At 41.1% G+C, this 19,956-nt stretch overlaps 2 protein-coding genes and 1 long non-coding RNA gene across 4 annotated transcripts; 1 reads left to right on the top strand and 2 right to left on the bottom strand.

The window, feature by feature from the left end:
• Positions 1–805: 805 nt before the first annotated feature.
• LOC102788757 (protein rapunzel-like) lies at positions 806–7,089 on the bottom strand. The gene is made up of 3 exons (XM_087848500.1): positions 6,945–7,089; positions 4,125–4,621; positions 806–4,009 (listed from the first exon to the last, which is right to left on the bottom strand). The coding sequence occupies exons 2-3, from the start codon at positions 4,616–4,618 to the stop codon at positions 3,319–3,321; spliced, it is 1,185 nt and encodes a 394-aa protein (XP_087704626.1). The 5' UTR covers positions 4,619–4,621; positions 6,945–7,089; the 3' UTR covers positions 806–3,318.
• A 20-nt stretch (positions 7,090–7,109) lies between these two features.
• Positions 7,110–16,712, top strand: LOC148100701 (uncharacterized). Its single transcript, XR_015719791.1, has 3 exons — positions 7,110–7,392; positions 7,911–8,008; positions 16,645–16,712. It is a non-coding gene; the product is annotated as an uncharacterized LOC148100701 (long non-coding RNA).
• Positions 10,722–19,398, bottom strand: rpz (rapunzel). Of its 2 annotated transcripts, XM_087848501.1 has the most exons (4): positions 18,975–19,398; positions 17,934–18,012; positions 15,450–15,521; positions 10,722–13,552 (listed from the first exon to the last, which is right to left on the bottom strand). In XM_087848501.1, the coding sequence occupies exon 4, from the start codon at positions 13,503–13,505 to the stop codon at positions 12,822–12,824; it is 684 nt and encodes a 227-aa protein (XP_087704627.1). In that variant the 5' UTR covers positions 13,506–13,552; positions 15,450–15,521; positions 17,934–18,012; positions 18,975–19,398; the 3' UTR covers positions 10,722–12,821. The 2 variants fall into 2 exon arrangements, with proteins under 2 accessions (XP_087704627.1, XP_087704629.1); XM_087848503.1 differs by lacking the exon at positions 18,975–19,398 and having other exon boundaries at positions 17,934–18,029.
• Between the last annotated feature and the right edge of the window lie 558 nt (positions 19,399–19,956).

Below are 19,956 nucleotides of genomic sequence, written 5' to 3'. Positions count from 1 at the left end.
CTTAGACATATGAACAAAATAAGGAACGTGGCTATTGTTATTGGAATAACAAAAAAAAATAGTAAATCTGAAGTGCAACACACATTGCACACTATGATCAATTAATTATCAATTTCTATATAATTCAACTTAATAAATGAATAAGTTTCTTCATGTTGACTTCATGAAGCCCTGATATTGGGGAAAAACACTCATCACAGAATTGAATCCTCTTACACAGGTCACATTGGAGTCTTCGTCTGTCTCTACTTTACTTTTACTTCTGGATTTTATTTTATTTTATTTTATTATTTTGAACTTGATTTATTTTTGATTTTATTCTAGTTCTGATCTTGTCTGATGTTTCCTCCCCCACAGTCTGCACCCTAACAGTCTCTGAAATAGTTTTAATTAGGCTTTTCTATACGTAATTCTTTAATTAGCTTTTTTTTATATACATCAATTTGATCAGCTGAATTATCAGTTGTTTCCCTTTGAACACAGTCTACTTCCTGCTGCACTGCACTGGGTCTTAGGAACAGCGCTTGATGGATTCTGACAGGCTTGATTTACGACACAGGAGCCGAGCAGCTAAAGACCCTGCAGATCCACTGAGATATGACATGAAGGGCATCTCCACCCGCGCTGCACCTACTCGGAGCATTATGACTGATACCATCCTGCTAAGTCAAGCACTTTGCTGCTCGTCTGCAGGATATTAGCTCAGCCAAAGGTTATTCATGGACTATCAAAGCAGAGCTGCAGTCAGGAAATGCTGACTTATGTGTAAATATCAATTCAATTAGCCAGAGTCTGTGTTGCTGAGGGTGCACTGCTTCGGTTTAATGGGCACAGGCACTAACAGTGCTACATAAATCACATTTATACAAGAAAAAGGAGACAGATATTAGATTACACGTGTTTACACATCCATTTGCTTTTGCTTTTTACTCATTAATTATCATAAAGCATAAAAAGACACGCTAGCATTCATTATCCACTAATTTTGTTAACCCTCTCAGGCTCAAATTAAATTTTTTGTTGCTAATGCACAACCAAGTCCTGCAGTGAGTAAAAAAAACTCATAAAATATGTATGTGGGGTAATCAGGTTGTTAGTTTTTAACTGTTACAAATTGGCAACGCCTGCCTGGAGAGGGTTAAGATGGTTTGGTATGAGTAACAAAGCAGATGCGGTTTAAGCAAGCAATAGTTTTTATCTAAATGTCGTGGATTTAAAACAAAACTGAGTTCATAAAAATTTCCTGGGAAAATCTTTGGTTGATTTTTAAATTTCAGACAAAACAACTGAATATTTAATGTCAGGAACAGATGAAGTAAATTGCATTGAAATAGGTGAATTGATACATAAAACATAAATGATGTGAAGCAGTTAACTCGTGTTATCATGTTTAGGCAGAGCACTGGTCGGCAGTGCGCGTCTGGTTCAACATCGAGGGCTTTCACTGTGTTTAGAACACAAGGCACATTGTCGTGTTTCCAACCTCCAAGCCTCTTGTTTTTCACGCCTGAAAAAGTAACCTCTCCGCTCCCTGTCAGGGTTATGTAGGCCAGCCTGCTGAGCACGGACAAAAAGGGAGCAGAGAGCTGTAGATGCAGCCTCAGCAAAACCATCTCCTGAAAGCTGTAAGTAGGTAGAGAAGCCGTTTCTCAAGGGAGACGGTGTTATTACTGCATGCAGCTGAGGTAAAATGCTTTTGAAGTAAACTGTTAGACATGTAGCAATACAGTTTGTAATATGCAAGTGATTTTAAAGAGCTATAACTACGTTTATGTAGAAAATATCCGAGAGTATCTAAGAGCTCGCGCAGCTCTGCAAGAAGTGCATTTGTGGTTTTATTATTTTAACAAAACATTAAAACATGAAACCAAGTTTTCTGAACGAGCTGCATTGATCGGATGTTTTCCAATATTGATTCTAACGTGTCGGTTTGGGTGATGGCGTACGCAGAGCACGATCCAGTCATGTGCAGCTCTAATGTTGGAGTGTCAAATCAATTCTGTTCTCAAATGGGCTTTACTGTAAAACTATGGCGTAACTCATTCAGAAAAAAACACCTCTAGACTAAAAAAAGGAAGATTTTAAAACATAAGCTGCATTCTGAAATCTTTCACATTTATTAAACCTTCCATTCACAACATGAATGTTAAAAATAAGTGCAACAGTGTCCGTTTGATTCAGTCACTGCAAACAAACCCTACAGCTGAAATTAAAAGAATTGTTGTATTAAATGTAGTTTCAGTCAGAGATGCTGGTGCATCTCCGTTTGCATAGAAGCAACGTAATTATTTGGCAACAAAAGTGCTTTGTAATATTTTCAACTTGTAAACGTATTCTTTAATGTGTAGATCGACTGGAAATAATCAGCAAGAATGTGAGTAAATCTCCCCACACGACTAATGCATTAGTTCTGGGCTTAATACCTGAAAATGCTTCGTTTGTGTTAGGGATGCAACGATACCAATTTTTTCAAACCGATACGATACCGATACTTGGATCTGAGTACTTGCCGATACTGAGTACAAAAACCGATACTTCTACCACACACACACACAAATGCAATGAATTGGAAGAAAGGTTTTATTTTATTCTCTGCCGATAAAAAATAAAATCGTAATAAAAATGACCACACAAAAAATTTCAAGTGAAAAATAAGCACTTCTGTTAAATTAATTGTTAAAATTATTAGTAATTTAACAAAATATCACTGAACTATTGGCACTGTCTCGAGCTTTCGGAATAATAAATAAAGACTTCTGTTTGGAATAAAATAAACTTTTAAATTATTGCAGAGTGTCCAATTTCATATCGTGGCTCGAGTATACCTGTGGATTTTCTCTTGACATTTTTCATCGCTTTTCCAAAACCTGAGTTAAAGTTGGCTGTTCCACACCACTGACATTTTGTTTAGCCTAGCTACAGCAGCCTCCAGTTTCTCTTTTTTATCTGGAGCCGCCAGTCTCACTCGCCTAACCCTGTGCCTGTTTAGCGCGGGATGTCCCCCTAGTGGCCAATCTAAAAAATTACAACAGAAATGACCAGCCACCCTCCGATTAATGAAATAAGTTGGTATCGGTTCATGGTATCGGTTAACTTTTACGAGTATGAGTACACACACATTTTACAGTATCGGCCCCGATACCTGATACCAGTATCGGTATCGGTGCATCCCTAGTTTGTGTGATTGGTGTTAATATAAATTATCTGATGATCAATGCAGTGTATCATCAATTTTTCTTTCAGCAACAAAAATGTTAAGTGTCTTCATTCGGATAAACCTTTCTGCCTTAAAATCTTAAAGCCTGGATTATCGCAGCTCTACTCTGAGTGCACACACACAGCCACATTCTTGTGCCTCTCCCAGTAATGACAGTCTTCCGGAAAGCTCCACGCAGCCGCCGACTCCTTGTGACGACTGACTGCGTGAACAACAAACCCGCACAGCTGCTTCTCCAACACCTCCACCACCGCTGGGGCGTTTCCCTTCTTCCCCTGACCCTCCATCACCTGCCTGATACAGTCGTGGGGCACGGGCTGCGGTTTGGTGCTGAAGGACACCACCAGGTTGATGTTGTTCACCTGGAGCACTTCGAACCAGTTCTGCCCTGCCACGTGGTGAAAATGCTCCCCTGCTCGCCAGTTTCGATAGGTGCTGCTCGAATGGTTGATCAGCCGCACTGACCAGCTGACCCAGTCGTACTTTTTCACCAAGAACTCTAAAAGCTGCTGAGTCGAATCCTGAAGATTCTCTTCGTGGTTTTCCTTCAGGAGGCGTTCGGTGTCTAATTTCGCTTGTTCTGGGAAAGCAGCAATGCAGGACTCAATGGCCGACTTCATCCTGGATTCAACTTCTTCAATTTTGCTGCTCCACTCTTGGATTTTTTCCTGCTCTTCTTCTTGGCCCTGTGTTAAGGCACAGTGACCCAGAAGAGCAATCAGACCCAAGCAGAGAAGCTCCTTCATCCGAACACAGAAATCTTCCAGAAGGCGGCGGTTTCGTGCCACATACCTACAACACAGAAGATCAGTTTCATCATACTTTCATCTGACACCCCATCCACAGAAATATGCAGTGGTGATTTGTAAATCCAGAAGCATAAATGTGACAAAATGGAACAATTTACCTTTCTACCACATCTAAAATGGGCTCTCCAAAGCAGTTAGTCCCCATGAGAGCATCACAGAGCACAAGCAGGTTCTTCTCTCCTCCGGTTTTGGCAAAGTGCTCCAAAAAAAGTCTCTTCTTCACCTCCCTAAACTGCTCTTTTGCTTCCAGTATATCCATATACTTCCTAAACTGGTTCCGAATGTTCTCCTCAACAGAGAAGTACTGGGAGTCCAGTCTTCCCTTCTTGAGCTCACAGTCGATGTCTTCCAGCTGACTCGAGAGCACGTCGAGTTTGTTCTTTACTGTCAGGAACTGTTCTTTCACATAGAAGACCTCTTTGCTCTGAACATTATCTAAGGCCAGACGCAGGACAGGAGCAGCAGCCTCGCAAAGAGGAAAGAGCTCGCCCACAGCACTGGCCAGCACCTCGGCCCCCCTCTGAAACATATCCATCACTGCCTCAATGGCCTCCTTCTTCTGGGCCACAACCTTCTCCAGTGGATTAGTCATGTTCTGGGATACAGAGAAGCAAAATATGTCAAACATAGAAACGTAGAAATTAAGCGGCGATTCTTTATGCTGTTATCATAATCATACAAATAATGATAATATATCTTTCCATCTATGATCTTCATTAAGATGAGGAGAAAGTGGTCATTTAACTGGTAGTGCAGTAGTCAAAGATTAGATCTGATGGTCTGAATATAAATCTCTGCACCATGAAAATACTTTTCCAGGTTTTTTGTTAGTTTTCTGAAAAATTCCCACACTGTGAATGAAAAGTTCCTTTTGTTGTGCAAAGAGTCCTTTGGAAGAGAGAAAGGGCCGAGGGAGAAAGGATGGAAAAATCCAAGCACGTGTGGGATTCTACATTTTGCACTCTGCTCACATAAGATAAGATAAGATAAGATAAAACTTTATTAATCCCTCGGGTGGGTTCCTCTGGGAAATTCGGTTTCCAAAAGCACAGCACCGACAGAAGTTACAGAGTTACAGAATATTATATACACACACACACACACACACATATATAAATACAGAGACATATGTAAACAAAATATACGAAGGGGATAAATAGAATAAATAGGAATAAAAATAAAAATACAAGTGAATTGCACATTTCAAGTATGGAGTCTATTGCACCGCTGATTATTAACAAAAAGTATTGCACAAAAGGTAATTGCACAGTGAAGTGAAGAGGCACTACAGCTTAGTTGTTCCCCCCTCCCTTGTCCTCCTGTCTCCCCTCCCTCTCCCCTCCAGAGAGGAGTTAAACAGTCTGATCTTGTCTACATGTTTACACATGTTGTGAAATGGCACTATATAAATAAAAATGAATTTAACTGTTCAGACCAAAAGTTGTTGAACGGCTTGCTTAGATGAAAAAAATCCAGCTTCAGCAAATAATTCTCTTCAGACTGTTATGACCTTGTGTCAGCTGCCTGGATTTACCAAGAATTAAAAATGGAAATATGATCCAACTTCCCTTTTTATAAAGACAGCAGAAAAGGGCGGTAGCTTGCAGAAGAGTACAGAACATTTCTAACTTCTGGAAATGTTACTGTTCCAGCTGTTGGCTGTACTTTTAAAGGCGATGGTTCCCCCACCGGCTGTTAGATGAGAATAATTATGGAGCGCAAAATGGTCCGATGCAAAGTGAAGCTTTGTGTTGGTCAGAACACACTGTTTGACACATTAAGTTTGTTTTGTTGGCATATTATTTATAAAAAATCAATTTCCAGATTTGTTAGCAATTTGTTGCAGACCCCTGGGGGTCCCTGGTCCTTACTCTGAAAGCCACGTCTGTATCTGCGTTTAATATTAAGACAACAGATGTTGCAGGAACAAAGCTCAACTGAACTGTGTGAAAATGAAGGACACTGGTGTTGCTTTCAAATAAAAGCTTTAATGTTACCTGATTAGTAATTGTAGTGTGTTCACTGAATCTAAGAGCAGTGATGCTCTACAGTTTAATACTGTGTTGCTTCACACTGGTAATGAACCTTTTTTCTAAATATATTAAAGCCAACTCTCTATATTTGTTTTGTAAATAGTAGAAAAGATCAATTTGATGCTATAAATACACATTTTCTGACAAACAAGTGAAATGACATTGGTGAATGCTTGTTTTTTTTAACAATATGTCACTGAATTATTATTATTATTTAATCTTATGTCAAAGACTCTTTCTTTCAGAAGTGGAGGAGAGATGTGATGTCAGAAATCTGAGTTCAAGATGAAATTCTGTATTTTCAGAGCATGGTTTGGCTCTGATGGGCACCATTATGTCCTTGGATTACATTTCATTTTTTAAACTACGCATCCAAAAGGATGTAGATGATGATGTCATGTGAACAAAATGGGGGCCTGGATGAGAAGATGCCCTTGGCTCTGACTCATTTTAGATTCGCAGATCAAGGCCAAACCATGTTTAAAAATCATCTTTCAGTCTGACATGTATGAATTACTGTGCAATCCCAGTTCAGACGCTATTTGTGTCTGAACTCGAATCTGCGTCACCGACAACCTGCGACAAATCATTTTGTTTACATTTTAAAAAGCCTCGTAATTCGTTGTATTAATAAAGACAAACATGAGATAAGATACCAACTATGAACATCAAGGTTTAAGTAAATATTCTAAGGATGGGAATTCATGTGCCAGAATTGAACCATTTCTATCTGCCATGCGCGCTCAAAAGAAATGCGCAACGTGGATCTTTTTACGCGCAAATGCCCTCAGAGGATCGGACACACCTTGGAGCATGTTAACCCTTCTGATGAGGGAGGAAGATAAACATTCATGACATTCTTATAGTAACAGTGTTTTTCTGTACCTGAATGAAATGCTTCTACTGCTCCTTCACGGCTGATAAGCTCCAACAGCTGCAGACACGTTTCCCCCCCTTCAAGTTTGAGAAAATTCCCACGGTTCTCTCATGCACTGCTGAGAAGGGTCCAAAACCGGACTGAGAGCGGAGATGCGCATTGAATGCCTGCAAAGGGGGAGAGAGCGCGCAAGAAGGAGAGATAGATGGAAAGAGAGAGAGGAGGAGGAGAGCGCAAAACTGCGCAGGGTGAAATGTGCGGTGGGTCCATTTTCTTTTCAGTCAGGTCACCATGACTGGAAGGTTTAACTTCTTCAACAGAACGGAAATTAATCAAACTGTTTTTCTAGTGGGCGTTTCTTCTTCTTCTTGTTCTGGGGCAGCGTTCGTGCACACTTGTCGCAGATTTTTCACCATTTTATGCCTCAGCTGCTGTGAAAATGATCCAGAAGTTGAGGTAAGACGATCGAAAAACTGTTGTCTTTTGTCTCTTTAGCGTCTGAATACGATGCACTGATTTTCCTTTTAACCTCAACCGCGTTTTCGGATCATTAACGAATTTATTTGACCTTCTGCAGTTTTAGAAACCCCAATGCGCAGAGCCTTTAAGAGCTTTGATGCTGCTGTGAAAATGTTATCACGGTAAAGGATATTTTAAATAATCAGCGAGGGGAATCTGACAACTACCCACTGTGTATTTTTAGAACTACTGCGCATCACTATGTCATCATTTTCTGTTCAGATTTGCCATAAATTTATATACATCCGTGAAACATCTCTTATAAACTAAAGACCATATGTTGTCATTTTTCATCATTCTCATGAGGCTGAGATTAAATTAAACCTCACACACCCGCCTTTTCAGTGCGCACACGACGCGCCCTGAGCGCCGAGGCTAAAACATCACATGTACGGATTCATACTCGCTGTGACGGAGAGCTCTTACAGTTTTCAAATAATACAAATTTTCTTTAGATTCTTCGAAAGGACCTCGTGTCACGAAGAGGGGAGAAGAAAAAGCTCCATCACACGACAGAGGATGTGCGTCGGTGGTTCATTAATCTGCAGCGCAGGTAAGCGCCTCAAAATCTTTGTGTCTCAGTAATCCGCACTGCAAATGCCCGTAATGCGCATTTTCCTGTTTCGATCCCCCAACACTGAGCTGTGAGTCAAACCTGTTCATCTGGATAATAATGCATGAGGGCCATACCAGAGGGACTTAAGCTCGGCGATGCGCTCTGCTTACCTCACCTGAGGCGATTTTTTTTTTCACTCGTTTGTAAATTAATTTCGGGTTTTCCAGCAGAGTCATTTGGCCTCTAAAAATGGAAACAGCTTTTATTAGGCTGACAGCTTTGATACACAGATATGACTCCGTGGACCCTGAAAGAGCGCCGAGAAAACAGGTGTAATGGTGACACAAGTGAAGTACTAACGCCCCCTTGCGTACAAATGAGTAAACTGCACTTCAGCTTACGCCTCTTTGCTGCTCAGAGGAACCGTAATAACAAAGTTCTTATTCATAGCTAAAATTAAACGAGGTATAACTTGTTTTCGGGGAAATTTACACGTTTTGTAAGGAGATGATGATGATTGATGGTTTTGATTTTATGTATCTGGACAAAATAACAAAAACTCAAAAAATGTTAAATACATTAAAAAATGTCAACATTATTAAAGAGTAAAATATTCACTAAAATGGAAAAAACAAAACAATAATTCATGTCACAGATACTTTTTCAGTTTTGATCTTTTTTATTTAGTTTTGTGCTCTACACACCTTAATGTAACTGAGCAGTGACCTTTCTTTGTACATCTTTAACAATATATCTAAAATCTCATTTTTGGGACCAAAAACATTCTTTTAATGGCATTAAATTTATTACATTTGTGTTCCCACAACACATTTTCTTAGTTTATACATTTTAAATGCCACATTTATTACACATCTAAACCCGTTCTTTGGCTAGTTCAGCATTTTTAGACGACAAAAGAGTCAAAGAAATAAAAGAAATAACTGAAATATCTGAAAAAAAATTCTTTAAATAAATTCCAAACCTTTTCTACTTTGGAAGTGCTTTCCATCAGATTGCAGAACCTTGTTGTAGACAGTGTTGGGAAGGTTACTTTTAAAATGTATTCCACTACAGATTACAGAATACATGTCCCAAAATGTATTCTGTAATGTATTCCGTTACGTTACTCAATGAGAGTAACGTATTCTGAATACTTTGGATTACTTAATATATTATCATGCTGTTTACAACTACATGAATGTACTATTGCTGTGATTTATTACTGTTACTGAAGGTCCGCGGCTCCGAACCGTAGTAAAGGGACCTCTGGCTAATACGGTGGGTTCTGTGTCGGCTCGTAGCTGAAAACTAGCTTTACTTTGTTGTCTGGGTCAACTTTGCTAGCAGAGACAGAGAGAGGCGTTGAAAGGCTGCTCCAACGGAACTTATTGTTTTTGGAGGAAAACACGAACACGGTGTACAGTCGAGTCTTAATAGCTTACTTACAACTGGGCTCGTCAGGGACTCTTCTTGGCTGCAGTGTTATTATTATATTTACATGCTTCCAGCTCCCGTTTTTGCTCGGTGACAGCTCGTACTTTTCCTTTTTCTCCCTCCTTGCGCTCACAGACACATAACGGGTATGGCAGTCCATTCTCCCTGCAGCACGGACTACACTGCCTATGATGCTACATTCTCTAGAGCTATACCTGTAGCATTCTGCCTATTAGCTTAGCACAACAACAACAACAAAAAAGGCGCTCTGTAACCATGGCAACCGTAACGCTGCCGCCTGGAACAACAGAACGTAGCTGTCAGACAAAACCCAAACAGTCCTGACCCGCCACAATATGAAACAGGGAAGTACCGCCGTGTAATCCATTTATTTCAACAAAGTAACTGTATTCTAAATACCACCTTTTTAAACGGTAACTGTAACGGAATACAGTTACTCATATTTTGTATTTTAAATACGTAACGGCAGTACATGTATTCCGTTACTCCCCAACACTGGTTGTAGAAAGTAAATCACATCCAGTACTGATGACTATACTGGGTAAAAGGTCAGGGCTCTGTGCAGTCCTCCTACATCCAACAGAGACTCAAAAAGACTAACTTTGCCAACCTCCTAAGTAAATATAATCAGCACAAAGAGGAGCGTGTCTTATACAGCAAATCTGCTGTTCCATCCACGAATATCAGGAAATAGGTTAATTCAGTTATAAATAGGTTTCTAGTCTTATTGTAGCTTTGTTTTTATTATGACGTTTGGTAAATGGTCTGTATTTGTAAAGCGCTTTACACTAAACACAATCATCCACACATTCACACACACATTCACACACTGGTGATGGCAGCTACAGTGTAGCCACAGCCGCCCTGGGGCGCACTGACAGTTTCCGTCATGTTCTGCTGTAAACTGCAAAACCTGTGACGCTGCGGTGACCTGTAATGTTCTCCCTTCGGCTGTAGAGGGCGACAGATTAACCTGATCGTGTCAGTCATACCTGCTTTTTTCACAGCAGTTTAACTCAGAAAAGAGACTGTTGGAGCAAATCAAAATGCAGGATAACAGATGAGCTTTAACAAAAAAAATGATGCGTCCCATAAATAAAGGGAAGTCTGGTCACCTGTATGTGCGAATTACTCAGTTACACGCACACTTTCATAGTGGCAGAAGCTTATTAACATAAGAAAATAGACTTTTTCTTAATCACAAACACACCGATCCATTCTTAATGCTGTTAAATGATTCAGTATGCCAAGTCAGTATTATTGATTGTTTATTTATAGTGCATATACAATCAGGCATCAAATCTGCAGAACAAAAAGAAAACATGTTCACATACAGGGCATACCAAAAAAAGGGCCATATGATCTCCCAAAATATCAACAGAATTTTAACTATATTTACGTAGCATATAGTGTTGTAACAAGATGGTGGCAAACTGCAACAGAACCATAAACCAGTCTGTAACAGAGTCTGTGTTTAAAAAGTAGGAGAAAAGTATGGCTATATATATATATTAAAAAAAATAATTTTAACTGAGGTGTTACTGGATAACTTCTCCAACAAACACTGTGACAACTGACGTTCTAATGCAGTAAACCCACCAACCATCTGATACTCTTGGCATCACCAGTTTTCTAGAAAAATAAGAGAAATTGTTCAAAACATAAAGATTGCATTAAAACAAACCCCTTAATAAAAACACAAAAAAAACGGGACATTCAGGCACTGTTGTTCAGACAGGAAAGGACACAAAACGCTAAAAATGATACATAGTTGCTCAGGATGGCCTTAAAGAAAATGACGGCTCAACAGATGTTAAAAACCTCCCACCAAAGAAACCCTCGGATATCTCCTTACATACTTGGTGCATTTCCTGCATCGCTAAAAAGCTGTAGTGCACATTAGATAGGAAAGTAAGAGTTGCACAGCTGCACAGAACGAGAGCTCAAATACCACAGGTGTGTATTACAGGTCGGGGAAACTGAACTGCAGCCGTCGCTTCATTTGACCTCATAAATGGTAAATAACGACATATTCAGTGCTTCTTGCTCCAGTGAACTGCTCGTTATTGGCAGGTGTAGCGCTGCGTGGAAAATCTGTAGTGTCTCAATGCTTCAAATATTTTCTGCACTCGGGAAAGAAAATAAAGAACTCAGCACAGCAGCATCACTTTAGTGTAAAATAAACTGAACGTAAGAACAAGACAGACACATTTGTTTGATAATTTGCTTAAGATGACACGATTGATTATATTCAATAAAGGATTATATCACAGTAGTCGGTTATTAGATTCATAGATATGAGGCTTTGAGATGCTCGTCTCTAGGTCTAGTTGATTTCATCTGAAGGCTGGTTTCTCCTGCCGTCACACTGATTTTCTCGTAGTGTAATATATTTTCACAAAGTGCATTTGGCTGGAATAGACTGCATGTAAAGCTCTGCAATAGATTATGTTTAAATATGCAGCTGATGCACTGACAGTCAGTTCTCATTCCAAAGGTTTCAGATGCTTCTGGTCATTTTCCCGCAAAGCCACCAGACTCTCCCAGAGAGAGCAGACGTGAACGAGCGCTGGTTAAAGCTATAACGAGGCAGCTCGCTCGCTGTCAACACGTCACATACAGATACTTGTGAAGGACACTTTAGTGTCACATTTAAACACACTGGGGAGGGGCTGTATTTGATACCAAACTAAGATTGTGGTGCTCAAAGAATCCTGAACAGAAATTTCAGAGACATGTGCAACTTCAATGGAGGGAAAGCTTTTTAAAGATTTTTCTTATTTTGGCGTCAAGTTGTTAAACTTTTTAAAAGTGTTTTGTGTGTTTTTTTAATCAGGTTAGACTGGTCCCAGATAAATAACCACAGGGACTCTGCTTAAACTAAGTGCAAATTAATCAGCAAGCAAAAATGTCCGATGAAGGACATGAACTAAAGTCTTCTATCTGGCAAAGTGTGGCACACCTTGTGTGAGCAGCTGAGAACGGGAGTATTTGATGCCCTGGAACGAAAAAAACTTACTTTTTAATGTTTTATGTATAATTAAGTGCGTGCAATTTCTTTAGCGCAGCATACTGAACCCATGGATGATTAATATCTTTTCTTGCCATGAGCTGAAACCACTGCAGTAACATTTTTTTTAAGTTGAGGAATCAGCCAGTCGATGTGAAAGCAGCAGAAACGGGCCATGCTCACGTCTCACACACAGCTCACATGTGCAGCGATCACCAGGCTTTTAAAGCAGTGAAGGGAGACGTTGTCATTGGGAGAGAAAACGAAAGAAGGAATGTGGACCGGCGAGTCCGAAAAGTGAAGAAAAGCACTGATGAAGCAGAGACAACGACTCGTCGCGGTTCTTCACTTGCACCTGCTGAGAGCTTCCTGCATTTTCTCCTGTACGTGCTCCATCTTCTCAGCCCACTCCTCGCTCAGGCCCTCCTCGTCGTCTCCGATGACGGCCGCGTACCCCATGAGGGCGATGAGCCCGATGCAGAACAGGTAGGTGAGGCGCGTGCACAGTCGCTCCATTGTCTGCCGATCGCCTTGCGAGTATTTCAAGTAGACCTCCAGGATGGGTCTACTGAACAGCTTGCGTTTCCCCACCACGCCGTCGTACAGCGTGTGCAGGTTCTGGTCGCCCAGATCGTTGGCGTAACTCTCCTCAAAGTCGTCTTTCTTGCGCTCGCGGTGCTCCGGCCGCGCCTCCACCATCTCCATGAACTTCCTGAACTGGTGCTTCAGGTTCTCTTCGACCTGATTGTACTGGCCGTCCAGCGTTTCCTTCTTGATCTGCACGAGCGTGCTGCGGTTCAGCTGGGAGAGCTGGTCCAGCCCTCGGTTGACCGACGCAAACTCGCGCTTCAGGGTACGAATGTCTTCATCGTCGATGTGGTGCAGCACCACCCGGATCAGGGAACCGGCAACGCCAAAGATGGGGTTAACTACAGCGGCAGCTGAAGAGATGGTGGCCACACACTGAAGCACTTTGACCAGACCCTGCTTCAGCTTGGCCTTCTCCTCGATGATCTCCTCATCCATCATGGCTGAGGTGCAGGTGCTGAGGTCAGAGTCAGGAAGTGGGACGTGATCTGTGACAGTTAGAGATTAGATTAGTTTTATGCATTTCGATCCTGTGCATCTATCAAAATGTCAGTTTGGGTACATGTTTGACCTCAGATTTGGATTATTACACTCTTTGAATTTACTGTGACATAAATATACTCTTGTGCTTTAGATTTCCCTGATCTTTATTTGGTACATTCAATATTTTTCTTAAACAAAGATAAGAAAACATCTATTTTGTTGAGTTAGCTAAAGAAGAGGATTTCAAGCCTCTCAACCAGCGACCCTGGTTTGCAGCGGGCTTTGCGTCACTTGATAATGAGACTGACATGAGAGGACGTTATCGACATAATGTGCTTGTTTTATTAGCAGAAGTTTCTGGCTATGAGTCAGAGAGCCATGGATCTAAAAGGTGAACATGCAAAATTTAAAAAGACAAACATAAGGAATTATGTTTTCATTATTCTGCTCATTTCCAACCTCACTCTTATTCTTAGCCTGTACCAGAGCAGCTTTGCATGATCCACAGTTCTAAATGGTTCATGTTTATCTTGTGTAGCTCCCTCAGTTCACAGTCAGTCTAACTGGCCCCAACCGAAACCAACAGCCAGTGGGTGGTGCTTGTGTGGTTATCACCAAAGCTGCATACCTGAGTGGAGCAGGGATATCTGCTCTCACTGATATCCACTATGATGGATTTTTTTAAGTAGTTTTACTTTTAATAAAACAAACATATTTAGGCTCCCATGTAAGACATTCATGTAAAATTTAATGAATATATTAATAAAGAAAAAGCTTATTGTTTCAGTCTGAGGCAAAGACATAAAATGTCCCGATCATGGTTGGTGATATGACCAAAATCTCATATCCTGATATTAAGACATCTAGATAACGATAACGATATAAATCACAAAAATGTAACATTTTCTGTAAATTCTGTGAATCTCAGGCAGCTCGACTTGCGGAAAGTGTTTCCAGCTGCGCGTCATGTAGCTGGAGTTGAGTGTTTTAACCGATGCATGAAACGATACATTTTTAGACATAAGTTGTAACGGCCGCCGTTTTCTTTGTGAGTATTTATTACACGGCGTGCTGCGGGGAAAAGCCTGTTCTAACGTTTGAGTCTAAGGTTTATTTTTTTTAGCACCTGACGGCTCTTTTTTAATTCTCATCTGTAAATAATCTGCTCTTTCACGTGATTCAGTTTATTTTGAAAAGTCTCAACAGCATCTTGAGCTTTATTGTGAAAGGTTTATGTGGAAAATAAACAAGCAGACACGCTGTGGTTTTACCGTCGTTGTTGCTAACGACAACGCATAAAAACAGGCGCTTGTCCGTTCGTAGTGTGGTTATATTAAATATAAGAGAAAGAGAACTTTAAGAAATTAATATAGCCACTACAGTGACCATCAAAACCATGAAAAAATATTGCCGTAAACAGTTTATTTTGCGACACCACGAAACAAACTATAGCGTAAAATGAAACGATAGACGTTTTTATATCGTCATCTGATATATATGGTTATATCGAACAGCCCTAGTTGGTGATATTATGCTGGGTGACCAGTCAACAATTTGTAGTACACTAATTAAATATAATGCTGTATAAACACATTTAAGTGATGCTAAACTGCAAAAGAATGCAGTGAAATATAATTTATGTCATAGAAGCCTAGTGTGGATCCTTCAATCATCATCATAATAATAAATGTCCCCTGGCTGTGATTCGCCAGGCAAATTGTGTGTACCAGAAGTCTAACGTGTCAGCTGTTTGATAGAAAAGCAGCATTTATTTACAGCTGCCGCTCGCTGTGCTGTGACAGCCGCAGAAAACAAGCATTTCATGGCAGTTTCACAGAGTTTCCAACGTGACAGAGGACTGTTGTGTGTCAACAGTGACACAAAGGTGCTGCTGAAGCTTACATCAAATTTCCTCTCTTCAAGTTCACACTGGAACAATGAGAATATGGATGCTGGTCCTGATGAAGATGATTCCTGAAACAAAAGACAGAGAGACAGATTCAGCACGCTTGGCTCCAACAAAGACGTCTCATGTTACTGATTCTGAACCAGGAAGTAAACAGATTTTTGTCCCTCGCTGGCTACAGTTTTCAGCAGTGAAGGAGTTAACAGCTTCTCTCTCTTTCAGCTGCATTCAGCACCAGGCTGCTCTCTCTGTGTTCCTATGGCCCGAGCAGATAGCTCCTCAGAAGCAAACAGGACGCGCACCGAGACGGCCGGAGTAGCTTCAGGGCGGGACAAAGACGCTCTTCAGCCGCAGTACAGGAACAAAAACAAACGTGGCACGGCCGACTGAGCTGACAAACCCGTTATTGTGTAACAGCAGCTTCTCTGGAAGTGCTTTCAGCCTTCAGTTCAGAGGAAGATTGTGGAAGTTTAAAGTTTAAACTGACTGCTGTAAAGAGCTGATGACGTCCAGTTGTTATTAACAGAACTATACGTGGGTGTTTTCTACAAAGACTGCACGCTCAGCCCTCTCATTTTCCTGTAATTGTCAGAGAAGACCTGTTGGGTGCCGTGGCGTCTCATCACATCAGCGGCGCTGTGGTGACCAGAAGGCTGAGCGAGTGGAAACAGGCCCCACACTCACTGCACGGTCTCGTTCCTGTCTTTGTAAATCCCCGTGACCACCAGGGGGGGGCGGTAATATGCCCACAATAAAAACACGGCCCATAGCAACCATCCCTCTGATTTCAGCACCACCACTGTGGACTAAAAGCACTGACGCTCACTTTTAACCCTTTAGCTTTAGGATAACTTTAAATGTTCAGTTTAAATGCTTGTAATCAACAAAAGTAACAGGATACGATCGACTAATCTAAGTACTTGTGAAACCTGCACTTAGAAGATCACGTTGAATGATTTTACAGCTTTCTTAAATGTCATTTTTTTCAGGAATTTACAATTTTTAAGTGGTTAGTTTTTTTTCAATTTTGGCTGAAATACATTTTTTCTGTCAGTAAACGTGCCTCCACTTTCTGTTTTCCCACCATGACGTTGATAAAAAGCCAATTCTGCTTCATTTTTGGTATCTGATGGCAATTAAATCCTCCTAAATGTCTTATTGTGTCTCCAACCTGTGTCCTTAATTTCACAGAAGGTGATCTGGAGGAGAAGATGCCCCATTTCACAACATAATACAACAACCTGCACGAGGCGATGAAGGTAATGAAAGGGTTAACTGCAGTTTTAAAGCTTTGATTATTTAATACTACAGCAAAATGTGAAGTCGTTTGTATAATCTGAGCTGTATTAATAACAAACTCAGTGAAATGTGCACCAATAAAGGAGCACATGACTGCTGTGCTTCTATTAGCGGCATTAAATTAACCCTTTGTGTTAATGAAATTAATCTTATGTTGACCTTTGACCTTTTCTTAGCAAGTGGTCTCCATCATTCTAAGATATTCGTAGTCATTTGAAGAAGAAACTCAATCATATTTAAGTATATAAGTTTAGGACGATTAATAAAACTCCTAATTAAATGTGAACAAAGTGGAGAAGCTAAAGCTCGTGAGGTTAACGCCTTCTGAAAGGGTTAACCAATCAGTGCTGAGTGGCAGCGTGGCCCTTACAGCCAGCGGGCTGCACACTTCTCAGGAGCTGACAGAAAGCTGTGATTCAGCAGTTGTGACTCAGCTTCTGCATGAATGTGCGTCTGTGCAGAAACCAGCAAAGGAACAATTAGAATAATTTTATTTATTTATTTATTTTTACTCTTAAACAAACATTTGGCGACACCTTGTAACCAAAGCAGCTCTGTGACGTAATCAGGAAATGTCAGACGGCTCTCACCTGTTTGCAAGCAGAGGAGAGGCCATCTTGAATGTTTTCTATAACGTCACCAATGCTCGGCTAGCGCAAATTTACACAATAAACTCCGATAATATTATTCCTAATGTACGCCACTTACATTTTCATTGCTTATTCTGATTATTTTTGTGCTTCTTATTCGTGTTAAATGACAAGATACTTTCCCTTCACACAGCTCAGCCTGTGTGGGGCTTTCCTCTGGGGAAGTGCTCCCTTGATGGCCAACACAGCCAAACAACTACTTTGATAAGGAACAAACAACAATGAAGGGCCATCCGGAGTTCTCGTCCGTGTTTGTAAGTAGTTCTACAAGAATAACATCCTCTCCCAACAGCCCAGGCCCGGCACACTGCCTTCTTGCCCCAGCTCTGGCTCCCCCTAGCAGTCCCTCCATATTTCCTTGTTACTGCACACCATAATGCCCTGACCCTCCCTGATCTATTATACAGTAAAAACACCAAAATACATCTTAAAACCTAAATTTCTCTGTCTAAATAATGACTATAGAGGCTCTACTTGCCTTCCAGCCAACATTAGGCACCATTGGCCACATCAGAACAGAGGATTGCTTACCTTTCAGACAGTGGCTCTAACTATACCTCCCTCTCCAAAGTCCCAACCTCGACAGCCTCCTTCTTCTTCCCAGCAATCCCTGCAAAAAGGACACTTCCATGTCTGTAGCTCATGTAGGGGTGAACAAATTTGACAAAATCATTTCAAAAAAGCCCAGAAAGTCCCCCAAATCTAAAAATGGCCATTTGGGCCCTAAATAAACATGACCTCCAATAACCTATTATAAAATAATTTAAAAAATGGCATTAAAAGGTAAAACCCCCTCCTCAGAAATATACTGTTCTACCCCTATGGTTTCAACTTATTTTGGTCCATCCAGTAGTCATACAGTTAATACTGAACAGGGATTGTCCGTGAGTGCGCAACTGAACTCTTAGGAACTTGCTGCTGCTTTTCGTGCGTTTGGCAAGTCATGGAGCATCTCTGAGAGGCTACACAGACTCCATTGGTGGGATTAATTGGTAAAACGGACCCTTTTCTTATGGACTAGATCAAAAGAATCCGAAGAAAAATATTTTCACGTGAATAAAATCCAACAAAGCCAAAAGTGAGCCGCGAATCCAAATGGACATCTCCAAAAGTGCACAGGTGTATCCAAATGCTCAGGGAGCTCTCAAGAGGCCACAGGAGTATAAAAGAAAATTGTATCCAGCGTAAAAGGTAAATATAATCCTAAATATAACCAACATTTGCCAAATGTGCATAGAAATTAAAAGTTGCATTTTAAAAATGTCCAATTTAAAGTCTACTAAAAAAGTGAAGGGCATTCAGAAAGATGCTCCAAAATGCGCAATGGCACTGTCGACAATATTTTTTTAATCTAACTTATTTATATACATAATTTATTGAAAAATACATTTGTTATTACTGACAGCACCGTAGAACATGTTTTTAAATGTAGATGAGCGCCTGTCTGACCAACAAGGGCTATCTAGCAGACAAAAGCCTGAGGTATAGGCGCTCCCATTCAGTGCGCCAAAGTAATCGTGTATAGTTATGATTTGGTCCTTCATGCGGCCTTAAATAAGAATAAATGGAAACCTTAGGCACAAAAAACGTGCAGCCAAATCCGGTGAATCCTTTGGTGTGAGGACCAGCCTGCTGCGCCGACGGTTGAAGCTGTTTCCCCCAAAATAAACCTCATGCAAATCCTGCTGCCAGCGACCAGCACGATACAGCGTTAAAGCACAGACTTGTTCCTCATTTAACCCGACTGTTCCTTGCGTCGCTTTTTAGAGCAGCACACAGCCACAGTTAGGATGGGCGTTTGCCTCCCAGCATGTCCAGACCTGAGCAAGCCGCGAGTGGGTTAGAGACCCCGCATCCCCTCACTGAGACATCCAGCCTCAAGCAGCAGCAACACAAGAGAAGCCCTGTCCTCCCCGCGCTGTGAAGTGGGAAAAATAGAGATAAAAGCCGACTGTTCACTAGAAACGACAAAGCTTTCAGTTATCTGCTGGGAAAACGGTCCGCATCGACGCTCAGGGCGTGCTGCTGGTACAATAGCGCGTCTGTGAGCCAGTACAGCCTTTATTCAGCACCGCAGCTGCAGGCGGAACTGCAGCCGGACGCACGCCTGTCCTCAGTGAACAGTTGCCACCGCAGCTGTCAGTCGGCTCACATTTCAGACTGTGTGATGAATACACGCAGACATATACTATACTGCAGTAACCGCATTTGTGCAAGATCAGCTGTGCGTAATATTTACGCTCCGCGGTGACAAACCTGTGTTGCAAGACCTTGTTTTGGGTTGTTTTTTTAGCTGGGGGGCAGGAGGAGCGCCTTGTTGACACGTTGAAAGCCACAATATTGAAGCCCCGGGGCAGAGGCTCGGCTACCGAAAGATATTCATGTACAGTGTCACCATTCTTATTATCTACATTAAACAAGCTGCTTTACTGCAGCTCTGTGTGCTGTATACTCTGGGACACCAGACAGATATTGTTTGCGAATGTGTTTAATATTCTAGAATAAATAAATACAAAAAACATGGAAACATTGTCATTTGTTTTATTGTACACAT

Source organism: Neolamprologus brichardi, chromosome 11 (assembly GCF_056152115.1).
Source record: "Neolamprologus brichardi isolate AB-2024 chromosome 11, ASM5615211v1, whole genome shotgun sequence".
Classification (NCBI taxonomy): Eukaryota; Metazoa; Chordata; class Actinopteri; order Cichliformes; family Cichlidae; genus Neolamprologus; species Neolamprologus brichardi.
This window is presented reverse-complemented; position numbering and strand designations above follow the sequence as displayed.

Coding starts and splice junctions, on each gene's coding strand:
- LOC102788757 (XM_087848500.1), bottom strand. CDS start 4,618: ATGACTAATCCACTGGAGAAGGTTGTGGCCCAGAAGAAGGAGGCCATT. Junction 4,010..4,124: donor ATTTTAGATGTGGTAGAAAG/GTAAATTGTTCC, acceptor TCTGTGTTGTAG/GTATGTGGCACGAAACCGCC.
- rpz (XM_087848501.1), bottom strand. CDS start 13,505: ATGATGGATGAGGAGATCATCGAGGAGAAGGCCAAGCTGAAGCAGGGT.